General features: G+C 34.3%; 1 protein-coding gene across 5 annotated transcripts in view; it reads left to right on the plus strand.

The window, feature by feature from the left end:
* PPFIA2 (PTPRF interacting protein alpha 2) overlaps nt 1–20,150 on the plus strand; it is a 290,565-nt gene that overhangs the window by 229,410 nt on the left and 41,005 nt on the right. For 3 of the 5 annotated variants that reach the window (XM_065743219.1, XM_065743221.1, XM_065743222.1), the window contains 9 exons: nt 767–988; nt 2,548–2,694; nt 4,482–4,616; nt 13,038–13,121; nt 13,471–13,602; nt 14,518–14,580; nt 16,244–16,335; nt 19,064–19,199; nt 19,665–19,885. In XM_065743219.1, the coding sequence (XP_065599291.1) occupies nt 767–988; nt 2,548–2,694; nt 4,482–4,616; nt 13,038–13,121; nt 13,471–13,602; nt 14,518–14,580; nt 16,244–16,335; nt 19,064–19,199; nt 19,665–19,885 (1,232 nt within the window). Of the gene's footprint in view, nt 1–766; nt 989–2,547; nt 2,695–4,481; nt 4,617–12,573; nt 12,620–13,037; nt 13,128–13,470; nt 13,603–14,517; nt 14,581–16,243; nt 16,336–19,063; nt 19,200–19,664; nt 19,886–20,150 lie in introns of those variants that run through there. The other 2 variants (XM_065743223.1, XM_065743224.1) reach the window with 2 other exon arrangements.

Genomic DNA, 20,150 nt, shown 5'->3' on the forward strand with positions numbered 1-20,150 from the left:
ACATAAGAACTAAATTCATGTGAAACCATGGCTTAGCCTATGTTGGGAAAGGTTAGCATGGCTATATGTTGTAATAAAGAAATGCCAGCAAGTCCTGCTAGTGAACACACTTCTTTCCTGGAATCATTTATGTGCAATGCATTTCATATTCCTGACTTCAGTTTCAAATGCAGTAATGTGTTCTGAACTTGTTATTTTTCTTTAAAACAGTATTCACATGGGCCTTTCAAGAGTGCATAAATTACTTTGGCAGAACTAAACTCTAATGTAGACTTAATCATTATATTGACCAGACTCTCAGAATGTTACAGTAATGTGAATTTGTGATTTATTAGTGTTTCATGCTGTCTGTTATGTAGCTTATTTTTCATATGGAATATATACAGAGTAATTCTAAATGGTGCACAAGTTTAGCTTAAGTGTATATGTTTTGGTTCATAGCACTGCTACAGTTTATACTTGGAATTTCCATAATGACAGACTAAAACTATTTTTGTGTACCATTCTGCTGTTTATGGAAGTGTTTAAATCTCTCCATGTTCTTACATTATAGAATATTTGATATTAATTAATATTGATCTTGAAAAAGATTTCATAAACTCACCTCTCATCTAGAGTGAAAATTATTGTGCTATTTTTTTTCTCCTAACTACTACCAAAAGTTTAAAATAATCTTGATTTTAGAAATTCTGTAGATATTAAGATATATTGAGATGTAGATATATTAAAAGAGAAATAATACATAATGTCACTTCTCTGTTAACAGCGTTTATCCAATGGCTCCATAGACTCAAATGATGAAACCAGTCAAGTTATAGAACTCCAGGAGCTACTTGAAAAGCAGAACTATGAAATGGCACAAATGAAGGAACGTTTGGCTGCACTGTCTTCCCGGGTGGGAGAGGTAGAGCAGGAAGCAGAGACTGCCAGAAAGGAGCTCATTAAAACAGAAGAAATGAACAGTAAATATCAGAGAGACATTAGAGAGGTAAGGAGAAAGAGATGTATGTACTTCATATACCTAGCCAGTTTTTCCTCAGATACCAATACAAGCTGAAAAGAGATGAGCAGATATGAAAAGCAAAGCTGAGCAATGACAAAATATCTTGTATATAGGAAACATAACATTTACAGTAAGAAATAATTGTACAAAGTCTTCTTATAAGACTGTACTCATCAAAATGTATGTGCAACTTTTATAGGGAGGAGGATAACATCTCTGTGTTTTAGAATTGCTGGAGCACACACGTTGGCAACTCTTTCAGCCATTTTCACATTTTTATGCTAAAATAGATTTAAGACAGATGCTGATCAAGTAGATAATCTGTACTACCTTTTTTTACAACTTCAGACCATTACATAAATAATGCATTTTATATAATCAATTATTATCTGCATGACATCTTAATGTTCCAGTATGTTATTCACTTCTCTCAATAAATCAGGATAAGAAATTTATCTCTGCTGTATGTAAGCATCAGAGAATATCCAAGTCTGGCATGGAAATATATTGCAATTTTTCTTTACTTTTCTAATCTTAAATTTGTTGCCCTCCATGGTACTCTACAGAATATCTTACGTAGAACTTGATATGTGTGGATAGTTGGCTTTTACAATCTATTTTACTATTTTAAAGGTAATTGTCTATCATACTCCATTCTACAATACACGTATTTTGTTCTCGTGTGTGTGTTTCCACACTGTATAAATATTTAACTAGATATTACTAGTTATTGGGCAGAAACGTTCTGTCTAAACTTCCAACACCAATTGCAGCATGAAAGCCTCTTCTCATCTACATGCTTTTTCCTTTAAAATACTGTATTTTTCTTATAAGATTCAACAAAGTTTACTCTGATGTTTCTCCTTTTCCACAGCTGCTCCCTATATAGAAGGATCTCTAAATTTTACACTCTCATTTACTTTCCAACTAGTATTGCTGTTTCCTGGACACCTTGATTGCTGCTTGCTGTTGCTGCCACTTCTATCTTGCTTAATCTTTGTTCAACCCTTTGCCTCCTAAGTGAAGTGGCCACTAATACATTTGAATCCTTATCCATAACATATATGGGTAATGTACGTGTATGTCATGCCCGTGTTATGTATCCAGCAAAATTATCAGAATCTAAGAATAACAGTAGGTGTGCATATACCTTTTTCACAATATCACCCTCCTACATTTGTATTATTATGCAATTATTTCATGCCTTCCATTTTCTGATAAAAAATTGTCATTTTTTAAAAAGCGAACAAGTAAATATAAGCTGAGTTTGCTATGCTTACTTGCACAGAAAAATGTAGAAAGTAGAAAAATATTCAAAATATGGGAACTGTTTTTCTGCTCTACTCAACAGCTACCACATTAAGCATCTTTGGTGCATGAAACCTGAAAAGGATTAATTTCTCCTTAAAACAGCAAAATCATGCTACGCACACCTTATATGCTGTTTGCAGTCAGCATGAATAATAATCTGGTATAAAATTATGTGCCCTTTTAATTGAATGGTTCTTGGGGTTTTTTGTTTTTTTGTTTTAATTTCATGTTAGGCAATGGCACAAAAGGAAGATATGGAAGAAAGAATCACTACACTGGAGAAGCGCTACCTCAGTGCACAGAGAGAATCCACCTCCATACATGACATGAATGACAAGCTGGAAAATGAACTGGCAAACAAGGAAGCCATCCTACGTCAGGTGCAGTATCTGCATTAGTTGGTTACTTTCTTCATACATAATAAAAATTAACATGAAAGAGGGGCATATCTAATGCAGAAGATTTTGCCTGTGTTGATCTGCTTGTTTTTTAATCATGTTAATCTAACAAAACTGTTCCTTTTTTTTCTTAGCATCTCTAAGCTGTGTGTTAGCTAGTACAACCATGAAAACCAAGCCAATGTGTGCATTCAATGTTGTGAAATAACTGTTTTCTAAGAGTGTCTTGCAGAAATGTACATCACTACATCCCATAAGTAAAGGATTACCTTTGTTTCTTATGTAAAGATTTTCTAAATTTGGGTTGTTGTTTTTTGAAACAAAAGTAAATAAAGAAGCATAATCAAAAGAAATTAACTTCTCCAGGAAAAATAACCATTTGTTTATTGTGGTGCTTTGTTTCCACAGTGAATCCAAAAGCAGAAGTGTAAAGTGAACAGAAAACAAAAATATTTTTGTTATAATATGAGGTGAATTAAATATGAAGTTAATATCATTTAAACTGTACAAGATGATATAGCCCTTAACCTCACCTTCAGTATCCAAGTTTTTATTTTTCCTCACCAATCATATCTTCCAAAAAATAAAAATAAAAGTGATAGTTGAGAAGTAAACCAGTGTGATCTGATGTGTTTCTATGATTGTATGCAGATATATTTACACACATGCACATATTATTCTGTGTGCATATGTATGCATGTGACTCCATTGTCAAATAAATTTAAGTATCAAAACTCAAATTCTCCAGCTTATAACAGTTTCTTTTGACTATTTGAAGATATATCTTCAGTTCTCTTGGGCAGGCAGGTTAGAAGGGAACGATGGAAAAGCAAACTACCTGCATCTGTCCTTAGAATCTTTATTACCACTAATGTAAGTCATACTGTGCTGTAGAGATCTACCTACTCAAAGCCGTGAAAAAAACAACTACATTATGAATATATGGAAGTAGACTTTAAAAGCCTATTCATGCTTTTGGAGAACTGAAAACCAATCTCATATCCCACTCCTTTTTCATGTTGACTTTTATTACTTGCAACAAACGGGAAAGCAAGTAACAATTATCTATCCATTACAAAAATCTCAAACGTGATAGATGGCAGTAAGCCAGAAAATACTTCAGTTATCAAAAGCCCTACTGTTTCTCTTTAATAGTTATCACATAACAAATAATTTCACAATTGTAAAATGAGACAATTATAGCTTCACAATGAATAATTTCACTGAAATCTAAAGTAACTCGCAACCATTATATGATAATGAATGAATTAGTTGAGTAACAAGTGTCAGTCCTAACATTTCAAATTGCATTGTTGTCATTTGTTCAGAAAATTCACAGGGAATTCTATCCTTCTGGAATTGTGCTTCTTTCCCATTTAGGCTTATATACATAAACTTTTCTGTAAAATGGATGAAATACTTCCATTTAGAAATTTCTCATTTTACTGGCACCAATACTTCTATTTTGCTTAGATAAACAACACATCGACCAGAGGAGGTTTTTATTCATCTTCCTAAGTACCATTTTATGATACCTTTTTTTCACCATCATATGATCCTGAAGCCTCAAATCACTCATCATTAATAAAACTGGCAGCCTACACAGTTCCATGCTTGAGGTAAAAGTTTTCCAGTAAGTTCCCCCAGGTTGTGGAATACCTAAGTCTTTACAATGAGTTTTGATTGCTTCCCTGGTACCTAAGTAATTGTAGGAAAGTCTTTCTTCTAACTTTAATTTTTATAATTTTTTATCTATCTTTGTCCTTCAGCTGGAAGACAAAAACAGACAGCTTCAAGAGAGGCTAGAGCTGGCGGAACAGAAGCTTCAGCAGACAATGAGGAAGGCAGAAACCTTACCTGAAGTGGAGGCTGAATTGGCTCAGAGAATTGCAGCTCTGACTAAGGTACTACCCTGAGAAGTAGGTTCACTTCAGAAGCCCCGTTGTTTAACATTAATTTGCATCTTGATTCCTCACCGTAAGGACAAAACAAAAGAAGTGTTGAGCTGATTTGAAAGCAGAAGATATTTTCTGATAAGTATGTGCCACAAGTTCAGTATGTGATTAACCAAAAATAGTCTCACTGCCATGTTTTCAATTCTTACCTTCTGATGATAGTTAGTTATCTGTAAGATAACCTACACTGTATTTCCAATATGCATGAACACATATTAGCCTAGGGAGATCTATTTTACTGTGCCAGTATTAGTAATTTAAGTAATTTTTTTTTAATACATATTCCTAGATGTAGTTAGTTCTTCTGAATGTTTTTACACATGAAACAAAAACTATTTTTATTCCAGTAAGTACTACAAAAACAAAGTGCAATGGCAGCTGGGATGATTAGTACAACAGAATTGAAGACAACTTGCAGTACATACTTATAGGGTTTGTTTTGAATGATTCTTAGAATTCACAAAAACGAATGTGAAACTGAGGAGTTCAAACTGTGTATTTTGTGATAACAGTTTGTTGCAGAAAAATAGAAGGTAAAAATAATTTTTCAGTAAAATAGTTTTCATACTTGGTCACTAATATTTTCAGATTTGCGTGTGCTTAATACTATAGGTATTTCCAGTATCGTAATGACATATGATACAATAACTATATATATATTCTTCCTATTTTAAAAACAAAGAAATTAAAATGCATTTAAGAGACTAATACATAGCATTGTTTTATCTTAGCTATCCTTTCTCTATTGCCAATGACTGTTTCTAGACATTTATATGCCTAGTCATTTTTATATTTAACGCATTTATTTTTCTATTGTCATGTGTTTCACTTTACTATAAAGCCTTAAGAGAGAGAACCTCATTAACAAAGCTTGGTGATAAGAAGTTTAGTTAAGACATTGAAGCATAAAAGCTTTGAGAGGATTACTATTATTTTTTTAAGGCAAGATCATTATTCAGTGATCAAGAATTTGTGCTGTCCACTGTAAGTTTATATAAATGGGTGGGATTCTGAAAGGCAGGATGAAAATAGTGGGGAAAAAAAGAAGCAGAAAGAAATCTACTTGAAATATTAAGCAAATATAATTGCATTTTAGCTAAGTCTCAGAAAGGTGCACAAAGGACCAATCCCTCATCAACATTTTTTTCAGTTGTTTCTGATTCAACAAATATTCAGATTTCTAATGCTCTTAGTAGTTTAAAAATACTGTATTTTATTTTAAGATAATTTTTCCTGAGTAACTTCTCAGGAACCAGCAAGGCATCAGTAAGTATTTTGCAGTCTCAAGTATGTCTTTTTTCTTGCAACTGCATCTTTCCTTGAACATATACTAATGACAAATATTGTAAAAAGAAGTCTAATTTCAATCATGCAGAATACTCAGAAACTTCCATAAAATACTGCTGTTATTGTAACCATAAAGCTGTAGTAAATGGGATGAGAGATCTGTGAACAGAGCTGATGGCCCACCCCATTCACTTTGATGTACATTTTCAAAGTTATTGCCAAGAAAGGAGTGCATCCGACTGTAATGCTATTACATTTAATTTCTCTCCGATTTCAGAAAACAAAAAGAAGACATTAATTGTGTTAAAATCATGTCATGTATTCCAAAATGATATAAACAAGAATGTCTAAATTTGGCTAACAGGACACATATGGCTATGGTTTATGTATCTTCTATATTACATTTGCAAAATATAGAACTTACTAAAGTGCTATATTGACAGCTCTGAAATTTGAGGTCGATTACTTTTCATGAGTCATATAAATGCAGTTTGGAATCAGTCACTGCATCTTAAGTTGTTTTTTATTGACTAACTGGGATAGTTACCTCCCAACTACTCGAAAGATGTAAAACCTATCTGAGGGACTGAGTAATGCTAGGTAATTTTGTCTGTGTTGAGCTTTGTTGCAGCATAAAAATTGTTAGTAGAACTCAGATTAGCTGGCTTCAGACTGCCTTAAGTCTGCCTGAGCTGTGGTCACTGCAATGACAATGCACGCTAAGTAGAAGATGAGTCCCTTGATTCAACTACCCATTCAGCTCTGCAAAAAAAATCAAAATTTTGATTCTCCTTTCTTTTGTACTACCTCAATGAAAGTGGCTTCACTGAGATTAATGGGGTCACAATCATATGAAAGAGGTGAGTTAAGCCTAATATATTTTACATGTTTATCAAAGGGAAGTACTATGGGATAACTGGAAACCATGACTGCTTCACTGCGGGTAAAATATAAGACTGATTATTTACATGTGGACATAAACCAGAACATACATATTCTGGATTTGGATGTTGTTGTTTTTTTTTCTCAAATTTAAAATATGCATGTTACAATTCTGCACTCAATTTATTATACTCTTCCTCTTATTAAACCTGGGTTGGGATTCTGCAAAATAAGGATGTAGAATGAGATCCTTCTGTTGTGTCAGATCAAAAACTTGAGTTGCTTTTCTTTCTTTCTTTTTTAATATGGGCTAGTGAATGTCTTTTGCTACTTTTCCATACCCAAACTAGTTCATAAGGAGTGAACTTCCAAAAGTTTGGACTGTACAGTGAACTCAGATAAGTACTCATAAATTTACCTGAATTATTCAAACTTTTCTTTGGCTTTGTTTTCACTGTGTTCTGCCCATTGGGTGAGCAACTGGAAGGTTAGTCAGCCTGTGGCAAACTAACCTGGAACAGCATGATCCCATGTACTGTGCTGTCCTGCCTGGCCGTCACACTGGCATTCTGTCTGGTCATGACAAGTAGCACAGCTCTCGGCATGTACCCCAAGGTTTAGACTACCATGACTCATTGAGCCACCTTGTACTCACTCTCATGGGATTGGTCTGTTTGTCTGCCCCGGAGAAGAGGCAGTTGATAATAGAAACAATTGCTCTTCAGCATTAACTAAAACCTTTATGCATCCTGGATTGTGTTTATTTCCCATAAAAGGGACAGATATTGTAGCATTTAGTATCTTAAAATGGTTTATCTGTCAAGCAGTTCCTCGTTGCGTGCATTTAAGGAACATTCTAATGGAGATAGCAGCATCCACTTTTTTCCATTTGGTCACTCCCACCAGCACTCACTCTCATCTTGGGTGCTTGTACAGCAGGGGTTCCACATCACTTCTCTGATCACAAGACAATGTGATTCATTTTAATTCATCATTCCCGTAAGCAGGTTACCAGAAATGCCAACAGTGCTTCACAGCTGCATTGTGAAAGCACTGCCATGATTTTGGGTACCAGCTGTATATAACATAATCATAGTAAAATACATTTAGCATAGTAACACGTTCTGCTTATTTCAGAGGTGAAGAAAAATGACATAAAAGTTGGAGGCAGGTGGGTGCTGATGTGAATTTTGTGATTATTTGGAGATCTGGTTTGCATTAGGTAGGGAAAAAACTGTAAGAAGGTGGAAAGAGAAGGGCTATAGAAGAAAGGGTGCAAATGAGTTTAAGAAGGTCTCCTGCAAGCAGTGGATGTGATTAAGACAAAAATTTTTCTGAGAACCATGAAGAAAGATAAGGTGTATTAGCTGGAGAAGGAAGTTGATTAATCTTGTGGAAACAGAGAAAATCTTCTATAAGGAGGAAAACCCAAGAAAACTCTACGTTTACAACACCTCTCTGTCTTCTCAAACCTCTCTTCTTGTGCTTCTCCTTCCATGGAAGATTTTGTCCTGTTTGATATGGGGAGCATGCTTGATGGTGTTAACTGGAAGGAGCTCCTTACTAAACATACAAGGTGTAAGAGGTAATGGAGAGACGAAGGAAAGGCAAGAATGCATGGATCTCTCATGAATGAAAGAATGGGTATCAGGAAAAGGGGTGACCTAAGCCAAAACATTTTTTCATTATTCATAATGGCCTAGAAGTGACCATGTAATAAATAATGTATAACTTTTCAAGCTGTCATTTGGTCATTATGATCACTTATTTCCACCTCCAATTGCATAGCTCAATTCAGTAATACATTATTTTATTCTTGAATAACTCATTCATTCAAGAGATAGACATAGGAATATGCATCATAAGAAGCAAGAAGAAACTATGGAGACAGTATATATTCAAAAATCTCAATCTCAGAGCTGTGGAAATTGGCTTGTACCACTAGAAAAGTTGCATGAAGAAGGAAAAAGGGTAGCACCTGTACTATATGGGTGCTTTCTGCATCACTATGACTGAAATTGGATTTTTTTTTCAACTAAGATGCACAGGACTGGAAGAAGTGCAGTGCTTTTGGTAACAGCTGATATAAGAGCATCATGTTACTGTAACAGTAATAGCTGATGTGAGAGCATCATCTTTTTGTGCGCACATTAGCAGCAGGAGTAACAGCAGGGCTTTATCAGGTTAGAGAGCAATAATACAGGCTGCTTCAGTACTCTCTCAAAGCAAAATTATCCTATTACTGGCTTATGCTGGCCATTTCTTTGCTATATTATAGCATGTAAAGTACAAAGTAAGCATTAAGACTCATGCTGATATTTCATGGGGTCAGACATCGTTAGTTCTTGACCAGGTGTTTTTAATACTGTCTAAGATACACAATTTCACAGATCTATTTATAACCATATGTGCTGGCTGAATTCTTTAAATACTAATTGGTGGACACTACATCATGTTTTAGTAATCTTTCTATACAGAGTACTAGATGACAGGCTTGAATATCGTATTTACAAAAAAAATGTAGGGTGAAGTTTGCCAAGCAAGTAATCACCCAAGTTGCTTTTTAGAATTTTGTTTTAAGTTCCTGCTACAGTAACACTAAAAGACTATCTCAGCCTTTGTCTTATCCTAGAAGCATTCAATGAAGTAGACTTCTAGAAGAGTCTCCAAAAGAGCTGCCACAGGCATGTCAGTTCTAACAATATGACCTTGGGGAAGGAAGATCATGCAGGAAGTATTTGCAAATCCCTTGGGTATTAGCTGAATTATTTGGTCTTCATCTGAAAGGAATCTGTTTAAGATGAAGGTTTGGCCTGCTTTCTGCCTAGAGGGCAATGAGAGATCTTGAAGATGTCCCCTTCAGAGCTTATTCCACCTAAGCACACTAAGAAACAGAGGTGCTGCTCTTTCCTACTGCAGCTTGTTCTACTGCAAGAGAAAGGAAATGTTTATGTGTGTTTCTGTCTTCCTAGGCCTAAGTAGCTATAGACTAGCAGTGGAGTCTGATTGATCAATGTCTCAAATATAAAATAAATTGGTTATTTCAGAGTAGCAAAGAATTTGGGAACAAGCAAACAAATCTAAATAGATAAGGGAAACATTACATACTCAAACAAGTATTTAGGAATAATGGCATTTATTTTGATGCTAGGACATACTGAATTTTAATATTCAGGTATCTTTATCCTACTTAAGAGTTTTAAAGAGTACTAATTTGGAGATGATCTCTGTTTTCTCTTATGCTGAAAAACTGAACACATCCTGCAAGGTCTATAAGAAGAATGTCCTTCTGAAAACTATCATGGAAAAAGATTTTTGCTTATCTTATACATATACCTTACTGAATTGTTAATGCATTAGAAAGTAATGAAATAAGCAGAATTAGACAGTTATAAGAATCTTAAAAGATCACAACCTTCTCTCAAGAATGTTTTCTCCGTACTTGAATTGTGTCATCAGATACTTATCCTTCTTTTCCAGTAGCAGTTAGGACTGATTATACAATTGTTTTATACACTGAGAGGACACCCATAAAAAAGCAATGATTAAAAGCCAATTTATTATGTTTGAAAAATAAATGTGGCTGATATCACTAGCTACCCTGGTTTCTAAAGGACAGGTTGTGACAGACAGCATCACGTATCAGGAGTCTTAAATCCCCATTGAACCTAGAAGTAATAGATTATCTTCATGTTTTGCATAAACCTGCAATTAAATATAAAAAGTAGTCAAGATTAGGTGACTCAGTTTTAAAGTTTGCAGTCAACTATTAAGTTTCTAAGTATTTTAATTCTGTAGGGTGATACTCCTAATGGGTTCTATATCTTTCTCAATGAAAACAGTTTCAAAAGAAGTAGAATTCCTTAAGCCCTCTTTATCAGAGCTTTGATGATTTCAAATCTTCTCCTGACCTTTTGTGGTTCATTAAGGAGAGGCCTTAAATCAGTAGTGTAGTCAAGACTCAAAAAAATCACCTTATGGAGATGAAGCTTTGCAACTTCAGGGAGGGAATAATATGACCTAGTTCTCTGCAACCACAGGAACTGAACATTTTCAGTCCTATCTTTCTGTTTATCCAATTTAGGAAAGAGAGCAGACCATTAGCACTTGAATGCTGAAGCAAATTAGTATGTAATATTAAAAAATAAAATAATCATAAAGTGACTATCACTGGTACAAATCATAAAAAAACAGTTTCAGGTACTGAATAAGTTCAAATGAAAAGTAGGCCTGCTTCATGCTGAGAAACAACTGAACTTGTTAAATGAGCTTAGTTACAAAATTTACTGACTGCTCCATAACTTTTGCAGATATTTGAACTTTGTGAATATGTGTAATTTGAAAGGAGTGTTAGTGTCAGTCTTCAAAGTTAGGAAATATCCTTGTATTTATACAAGAAAACAGGACTGTCTATAATTATTGTCTCCATATAAAGATCTGCACTTTATATTTATAAAACTCTAGTCTGTGGTCCTTAAATTCTGATCTTTCAGTCCTACTAAGTTAATTCTGATTTCAGGTTATGACATATAGTTGGAATTATGTTTGTGTCTTGCTAACTTTGCTTATAAATCATTAGTTGAAAACAGTTTCTGAAAAACAGTCTCACTAAAACATAGTTGTAAAATTATTATTAATTGCTCACATTAAAGCTTTTATTAATCTAAAGATGGAGTTCAAAATCTCCTTCTGAGAGAGGACAAACTTGAGAGAGTGAAATATTCAGCATTTGTCAAACAAATTCACAACTCAACTTCATCAGTAGCACTGTCTATACACCTTATGCACATTCTTATTTTTATAGCAGAAATTCTAGTACAGTATTGTCTTTTTATTAAAGTTTGGTTGTTTGGTTTTTTTTTTCATTTTGAATAACGTAGGCTTGTTTGATATGACAATAACATGAATATTCATGTTCTGGAGCATGTTCTGTTGACCTAATTAAGGTCAACTTTGGTCAGAAGTAGTAATGAATCATTGGTTGGATTATTATTTCTGTATTCAGTAATGATGTTCCATTCCTATTAATGAATTTTTATTTATAGGTTCTTCTTTTATCTGATGACCTTGATCTTGCAAAGGGATCCACCAGGGTGGATCCTTTCAAAGGGATGAAAACCATATTGTTTATTTGGACAAAAGGGCTTACACAGTGTATTCTAAAATGGAATACTGACTTTGTCTCTTCTGACGTTCTTTCTGTTTCCTAGAACATAGGGAATGTACCATAACATTGCACAATTCTATAACTGACCAATCCATTAATTTAGTATTAATGCATTGTTTTCATTCCTGAAAATGATAGAAAATTACAAAGGACTTTCTGACATTGGCCTCTCACAGTCTTGATCTGGTGTTTGGTTTGCCATAATTCCAAAAAACATTAGATTAGACAGTATTGCTTTGAATTCACTCTGTAGTAATATGTCATCAGCCAGCCATCACTAACCTTGAACTTCCATGTGTAGGTTGATAGCTTTTTTAGCATTCCATTATTTTTCAGTTTCTCCATACCAACTGCATCATATCCACCAAGTATCAGTGTAGTTTATTCCATATAAAAATCTGTTAGTTATAAGTATTAAATTTTCAGTCACACTTTTCTTTTAAGCATTCTGTGCTGTGTTCTGTTCAGTGTCAGTGTCTTTAGTTCTGATTTTTCAATTTTGTCCCTCTCCTTTTCCTTGACTTGTTAGTCTGATCCAACCTCTTCTACCTCATCTGGTGATTATCAATATGTAATGGAAGCTAAGCTACAAGAAATGATCTCCATACGTAGGAAGGTAGTCCTACTGGACTTTACTTTCTATTGCTAAATAGAATCCATCTGATTTGTTTTCATTTTCTTTAACTTTTTTTTTTTAATTGATAATCAACCATCGTGCAGTTCAGTGCTTCAGGAGCTTACAATTTTACGATGGCAGGTTTGTGTTCAAACCATGCACAGTCTGCATGTTACATTTGGCTGATTTCATTGCTCATAAAAAACTCCAATGTTTTGCTGATGCTTGGATGTAACAGGCCTTCGTAGCTGACACATTTCAAGCAATGCTGTTCAGCTGCCTGTTTAAATAAAGTTTCTTTTCGGAAAACTAAGTTTGCAGTTAGTAGTAGCTTGCTTTATGTTTTGTTGAAACTTTACTGAGATAAAGACATACAAAGCCATTTAAATTATAGAAAGGGTCTTTCTATTTTTTACAGGCAGAAGAAAGACATGGAAACATTGAAGAACGTATGAGACACTTAGAAGCTCAGCTTGAAGAGAAGAATCAGGAACTTCAAAGAGTATGTGTATTGCATACAACTTTTCTGTACTTTCCATCTTTTGTCAATATAGTACAACTTATGCACTCCAGCACACAAATCTATCCACTGGTAAATGTTTTATTTATAGCAGTGATGGCGGCATCTTCACATTTTACTTAACCGTCTTAAACTACTTTACATCTAGTTGCTGCTTTCAAAGTAGTTTGCTGATACAAAAATGAATGTGCTTTAGTCAATAATTGAAGCCCTATTTCCTGTGGAATTTAAGTGTGTTCAGCTACTATAAAATCTTTACTTTTTGGAGATACAAGTCTGCACCAGTTAATTTTGAACCTTACAAATCTGTCTCTTCTATTCTACATTAAAGGCAAGGCAAAGAGAAAAAATGAATGAGGAGCATAACAAAAGATTATCAGATACCGTAGACAGACTTTTGACAGAATCCAATGAGCGTCTGCAGCTGCACCTGAAAGAGAGAATGGCAGCGCTTGAAGAAAAGGTACAGTACAAAGAATAAATTTCTGCTTAATAAAGATTCTCTTGTATGAAACATGTTCTACATTTAGCAGGATGGAAGTATACAAATTTGTATACAGTTATGACTACAAATATGGTCTAACTCTTATTTTCTATACATTCAACTCTTTGTTCATGTGTGAGCTCAGGATTCTTTCCATGATCACTCTGAACTGGACTTTCTGGGTATTATGAGTCCCTGCTTTATCAATAGGGAGCCTGATTAATTGGCTCATGAAGGACCAGGGCACTCTTTGTTATGAGGGAATGAGATAAAGGGGATTAGAACTGAGGAATAACCGTGTTTCAGATGTGCCATCATTCTTTCATTGTAGCCTGCCGATTTAATCTCATGTCCTCTGGAAGAATAACATACTGTCACCAAAAGAGAAGAAATGTTATTTACAGGTTTTCTGTGATGAGCTAACTCTGAGAACTTTTTATTTATCCTCTTTAATCCCTCCCTCTTCCACTGATTCACCTTTAGTTTGATCTAAGGGGAATCTTTTAGTATTTTTATTTTGAAATCTTTCACAGGATCTATTTCTGGTTTTCCATCATTGAAACAAAATGTTGTAACAAAGCAAGATATTGGCCAGCGAAAGGAGGAACCGGGCAAAGTAATTGTGTAAGAGCATCACAGTTGCTCTGTTCAAGGAAAATGAAAAGTGTTTGCTGTTTTTGAAAAAAACATGTTCATACATTTTTGAGTAATTTATGTATTCAACCTGAAGCTTTAAAGAATTTCAGTTTTTATAATCAAGTGAGTATGCAGGCTCATTTCTTAAATTTTCTAACTTGTATATGGAGGTTACAGGGATTTAGTGATCTCTGATGTTTAACATCTCTCTGATTTCTTTCTGTTTATCTTTATTTCACTTTTTCATTTTATTTATAGAACATGTTGATTCAAGAGTCTGAAAGTTTCCGTAAAAATCTGGAAGAATCTTTACATGACAAGGTACTATTAGAACTGATTTAATCTGTTTTAATCGAAAGTTAAATATTTAATATTTGGACATAAAATATATTTCCTCATCCAAATATCATATGAAGTCTTTCCAGTATTGATCATACTTCTTTTAGTCACCAAGGTGTTTTCAATAGCCAAAGAGGATCTCTAACAAGTCTTCTGAGCTAAGTTCATGGTTGAAATTCTAGCCTCAAGTAGTCAATGCTAAAATTTACATTGATTTCACTCACTTGTAATTTTTGTTCTATCAGATTTAATTCTGAAAAAAAAAGTCTTCTTTAAAAGAAATGTAAACGTAACTGTTTTCATAGTTAAAAAAAGAAATTTCTTGTTTTGATACAGTTATTCTTAACTGCTAAGTCTAACTGAAAATGTCCTGTCTTAGTTCATTGCAAATGAACCCCTAACACTGCTTAGTGAATCAGTCAAATTAATAATAAATATTATTTCAATCTGAAACATTAAGATTTTCTTTTGTAATTATAGTTGCCTTGAAGGCAGCAGGATTCACAAATCCAATAACTGCATTCAGATTCACAGAAGTGTTTTTGTAATGTATCAAATCTGCTTACAAGAATTTACAAAACATAGATCAATTCAATACTAAAATAAATGTGAACTTCAGTTTCCAAAATCAACAGCTTTGAGAAATATAGCAAAAGAAGTGTCTGTTCACATCAACTGCCATTTTTATCTACATTCAGACAACCTTCTAGAGGAGCAGAAAGTCTGAGAAAGGAGCTCATGAAATTGTCTGTGTTCTTGGCAGCTGCAGATTTTTTTTCTGAAGACAGAGAAGCAGTTTAGAACTTATTTTAAGGGAAATTATACTGCAGTAACTCCTCCAGAATAACTTTTTGAATAGCTACCACTGTACAATAATACCTTTGCATATAATTCATTCACTGATTTATTGGATTGCTCAAATGTAAGTGCGCCCCAGTAAGTGTTCTATTCACCTGCATAGATGCAGTCTTTCTACTACCATTTATCTTTTCCAAGTTCATGAATGATTTTGTTGAGGAACTTTCTGCAGGATTTCTTTTCAAACCAAAGAATTGGAGACAATTTCTGTTACAAACAGGACTTTTTTCCCAAGTCATTGATGTCATAGGGTTTTTGTTTGTTGGTTCCCCACGTCCAATATTTTTGTGCACTTTAGAAGCAATCATCAGTGGCACCTTGTACTGGAGCTTCAGTAGCTTCCAAGAGTGAGCTGTGAAACACTTAAAATCTGGTTCTCTCTAAGTATATGTTTCTGTTGGTAAATAAAAAGGCAAGGAGCCCGTATCTATCACTAAAGGGCATGTGGCATGTCACAAGCTGATCTATGCTTGGTGTGCAGCAAGCACACAAATCAGTGCTGGTGCTTCTGTTCCTTGCCCTAGTATCATTGAAAGAAAAAAAATTCAAATTTCAAGTACAAACTTGTCCTGTCATCACCTGTAGATAGTGGTAAAAAGGTAGGGAGACTGATGCAGTCTTCTTTGACGTATGTCCTTTAGCAATGCACTTGAATTAGTTCACTGCTTTTCCTTATTATAGACAGAGCTACATTCAGTGTATTTTGTCTTAACTTAGACAACTTTCTGAGATATGAACCTTATCATTTGGATCACAATTAAGTGCATCTTACTATTCTGATTTCCAGGAAAGACTTGCAGAAGAAATTGAGAAACTAAGATCTGAACTGGATCAAATGAAATTGAGAGCTGGTTCTTTAATTGAACCCGCATTGTCAAGGTAATACTCAATGCCAATTTTTTTCCCACTTTGCACTGAAAGAGCAGCTAAGTGTGTCAAGCCTTTACAATAATGCATTCACACCACATATAATCATATATTTCTTTAAAAATACAAGATCTATGGAATTACTATTACTGTTGTTTTTCACTTTTTTCATATGTAAATGGGGCCTCATAGCAGTGCGTATACACTGAAATATTACTGTGATTAAGGTAAGTCTTTGAAATCGCAGAGGTTTTTAAGATCTTAGTCAAATACCTTTTTTCTTTGTCCCCCAGGAGTTTTTGATAATAAAATTGTAACCATCACTGCATCCAAGGATTTTTTTTTTTATTAGCAAGAAATAGAACAGCTTTGTTTAGTGTGTGGGATATCATCACACAATCTCAGCTGAAGGCAGTATTCAGAGAGATTTGCCAACATCCCAACAGGGCACTGATCATTGAGACAGGTACTGTGGCTACTGTACTACTAAAAGCTGAAATTAATTATTCTAGAAAGACAAATAATCTAGCCTAAATTTCTTTTTACCCTAAAACTCAACCTTATATATCTTTTGAAATAATTCTTTCTTATAGAATTATAAAATATCCTGAGTTGGAAGGGACTCACAAAGATCATGGAGTCCAACTCCTGACTCCACAAAAAATTACCCAAAATCAAACCCTATGTCTGAGAGCATTGTCCTTTGGGATTGTGACTGTACGTTTTTGAGAGTTCTTGGTAAGGACCCAGTTCATTGAATTTCTGCAATAGAGAGCAGAGGTGTGTTTTGAGCAGCCGTCCTCCATGAGCATTGGTCTTTCTTGCTAGGTAGACAAGTACCAGTAACTCATGCTCCCTAAATAGGAGTCTGATTAGTCCTTCTTAAAGGATTGTTTGATCCTGATAAAGTATCTAAATAATCAGGAATGCAACAGTTCTCCTAAAACAGTCATTCCTCTTCCACCACCTCAGACCATATTCAGTTCTGTATTTGCAGGAGTTTGTTCTTTCATCAGAATAATGAAACTGATCAGCAGATAAATATCTGCTGTTAGAGGCTAGGACCTGGACTGTTTATTAATCCCTACCAACTTTCTACACAACAAATAAGTATTATTAATTACCAAAGCAAAATTCTATTGCAGCTAATACTGTACAAACAAAAAAAGACAATTATTGCTCTAAAGGGTTTACAGTATAAGAGAGGAGAAATATAGAGTCAAATCTGACCCAAAGAGAATCAAAAAATCATTGCCTAGTACTGTAGGCAAAGGTCTGAAGATCTTTTTATCCCAACTGTTTTCAAGTTTTATTATTGGTATAATGACAAAAGAAAGTTTTAAAGATTTTTTTAGAAGTTAAATTCATATTTTTTTTGCTGATGCTATGGAAACCCTTACCAGGCATGATGGGAAGCCTAAGAGAAGGTAAACCAGTGGTTATTCAAAAACGAACATTTATGACAACAGTAGAATCTCTGATGTAAGCTGTACTCAAAGTTTTAAGGCAGTGTTCATTAAACTTTGATGTCTCTAGTTGGATTACTGCAACATGCTTAATGCTCACATTTCAAGAATTTTTTTGTTGTTGTTAAAAAAATGTGCTAGCTCTTGAAATTCATTATTTAGATTTTGCACAGTACTTATAATGCTAGACAGTAATTTGAGTTTCTCTTTATGCTCTGTCAAAGTGCCTTTATTTTTCTATAAATTAATCCAATTACATTAGCAAAGGAGTCACTCTGATGTTTCTAAAGAGTTAGATAATTGTATTTGTTGCTGCTTGCTCTGATGAGAACAGCTTCCCATTAAAATACCTATTCCTCTGCATGTTCCTGCAAGTGATCAGAGTACCTATAGTTGCTAGAGGTTTTCATGTTTTTCCACTATCTTTTCACATTTTCCATTTATCAGTTAACAGGGACCATCGTAATACTGTCTTCCCCCCTCAAACACACTTCTTTTGTTTTGTTTTGTTTTATTTTTAATTAATTTGTTTGAAACTTGAGACCAATGTTCCAGTCTTCCAAGTATCTGCATGTTTTCAATTCAAATTAAATTCTCAAGAAAAAGTGAATCTCTGTGTTTAGAAAGAGATGAAGAAATAGAGCCCAGGGAAACAGTCTGAAGTTTTCAGCATGGATATATGTGATTTTTTGAATGGTCTGCCTCATTTTGGAATCAAGAAATACTCTTTTTTATTTTTTTTTATGTCCAAGATTTCCTATTCTGTTTTCCCAAACTGATTATTAACATTTCGTATTTCTCACTAGTTAAATCTAAAAAATATAATCAAATAAGCATGAATAAATCATAAAATATGCTATTTATCAGAGGGCATTTCTCCAATATTTTCATGATTCAAAACTGTAAAAATGTGTTACAGGTACCCTCACTCTTGAACAATTCATTCAGCAGCCAGTTATGCTAATTATCTTGTCCTGAATCCTGCTTGTTTTTTCATGTTGAAGTTCTGGGCTGCACGTTCTACCATACCAAGTCCTTCATTTTGAAAAATCATAGCATTTTTGTTGATATTGTTTTATCCCTTAACTTTATAATATGAACTTCAACTTTTCACTTTTTTTGTGTGTTGCGTTTTTGTCATTTATTCTGTGATACATAATAACCTGTTTATTTCTTTAAAAACAATTTCCTAGAGTGAAGGTCATTGTGTTGTTGTTGTTATTATTATTGCTACTACTATTGGTCACTCATTTTATTTCTCTGACTTTTTTCAGGCCTCATCTGGACTCATCAGCGGAGTTGAGGTATTCTGTGGGCTCACTGGTAGATAGCCAGTCTGACTATCGGTCAACTAAAGTGATAAGGCGACCCAGGAGAGGACGTATGGGAGTACGACGAGATGAACCAAAGGTTAACCCCCAATTTATTTTCCTATACTCTCTAAAAAGAGAACGTTTTTCAGGCTGTTAAACTTAAGGCTTGTATATTTCTAGAAAACTGAATAAATCACTAAGTGCAAACACCGAGGTGTTGGTTTTTTTGCTATTTATACATAGATAAGAGTACTGTTGTACTAAAATTAAGGCAGAAAATATTGAAGTTCAGACACCAAAGTTCAATCATACTTGACTATTTATCTTTTGTCATTCTCTTCACAAATTTTCCTAACTTTAAACAGCATTAGAAATTATGTAAAAATACTTTACATCCTCCACAATGCCAATCAAATGCCTTCTTGCTGTAACATTGCCACTATCAATGGAGAACTATTATTGAATAAGTATTCTTAAATGTAGCTTTCTTCCTCTATTTTATAGTACAAGTTTGCAATTGTTTTCCATGGAATAAACCATATATATCCCAATTTCTGCTTAGGTAAAATCACTTGGAGATCATGAGTGGAATAGGACACAGCAGATTGGTGTTTTGAGCAGTCATCCATTTGAAAGTGACACTGAAATGTCTGACATAGATGATGATGATAGAGAAACACTTTTCAGCTCCATGGATCTCCTGTCACCAAGTGGGCATTCTGATGCCCAGACGTTGGCCATGATGCTTCAGGAGCAGCTAGATGCAATCAATAAAGAAATCAGGTGTGTAGCCTTAAACCAGCTGTGATGTGTTCCTTGGTGCAGCTTTAGTCTCCTTTCAGTGCATGAATTCAGATACCATTCATAACAATTAGGAAACCACTTGCACATTTAAGGGACTGATAATGTATCTGATTTTCATATGCAAGTATTTATTGTGTGAACATAACATCAATTTTTGTATTTTCTGACAGTAGGAAAAATATAGTTCACTTTCAAGAAAGTGTTTCATGCAATGGACTGCTAGCAAATAAAAAGAAATGCATAC

Source organism: Cyrtonyx montezumae, unplaced genomic scaffold (genome assembly GCF_038088225.1).
Source record: "Cyrtonyx montezumae isolate F1298 unplaced genomic scaffold, pur_monq_1.0 scaffold_3, whole genome shotgun sequence".
NCBI lineage: Eukaryota > Metazoa > Chordata > Aves > Galliformes > Odontophoridae > Cyrtonyx > Cyrtonyx montezumae.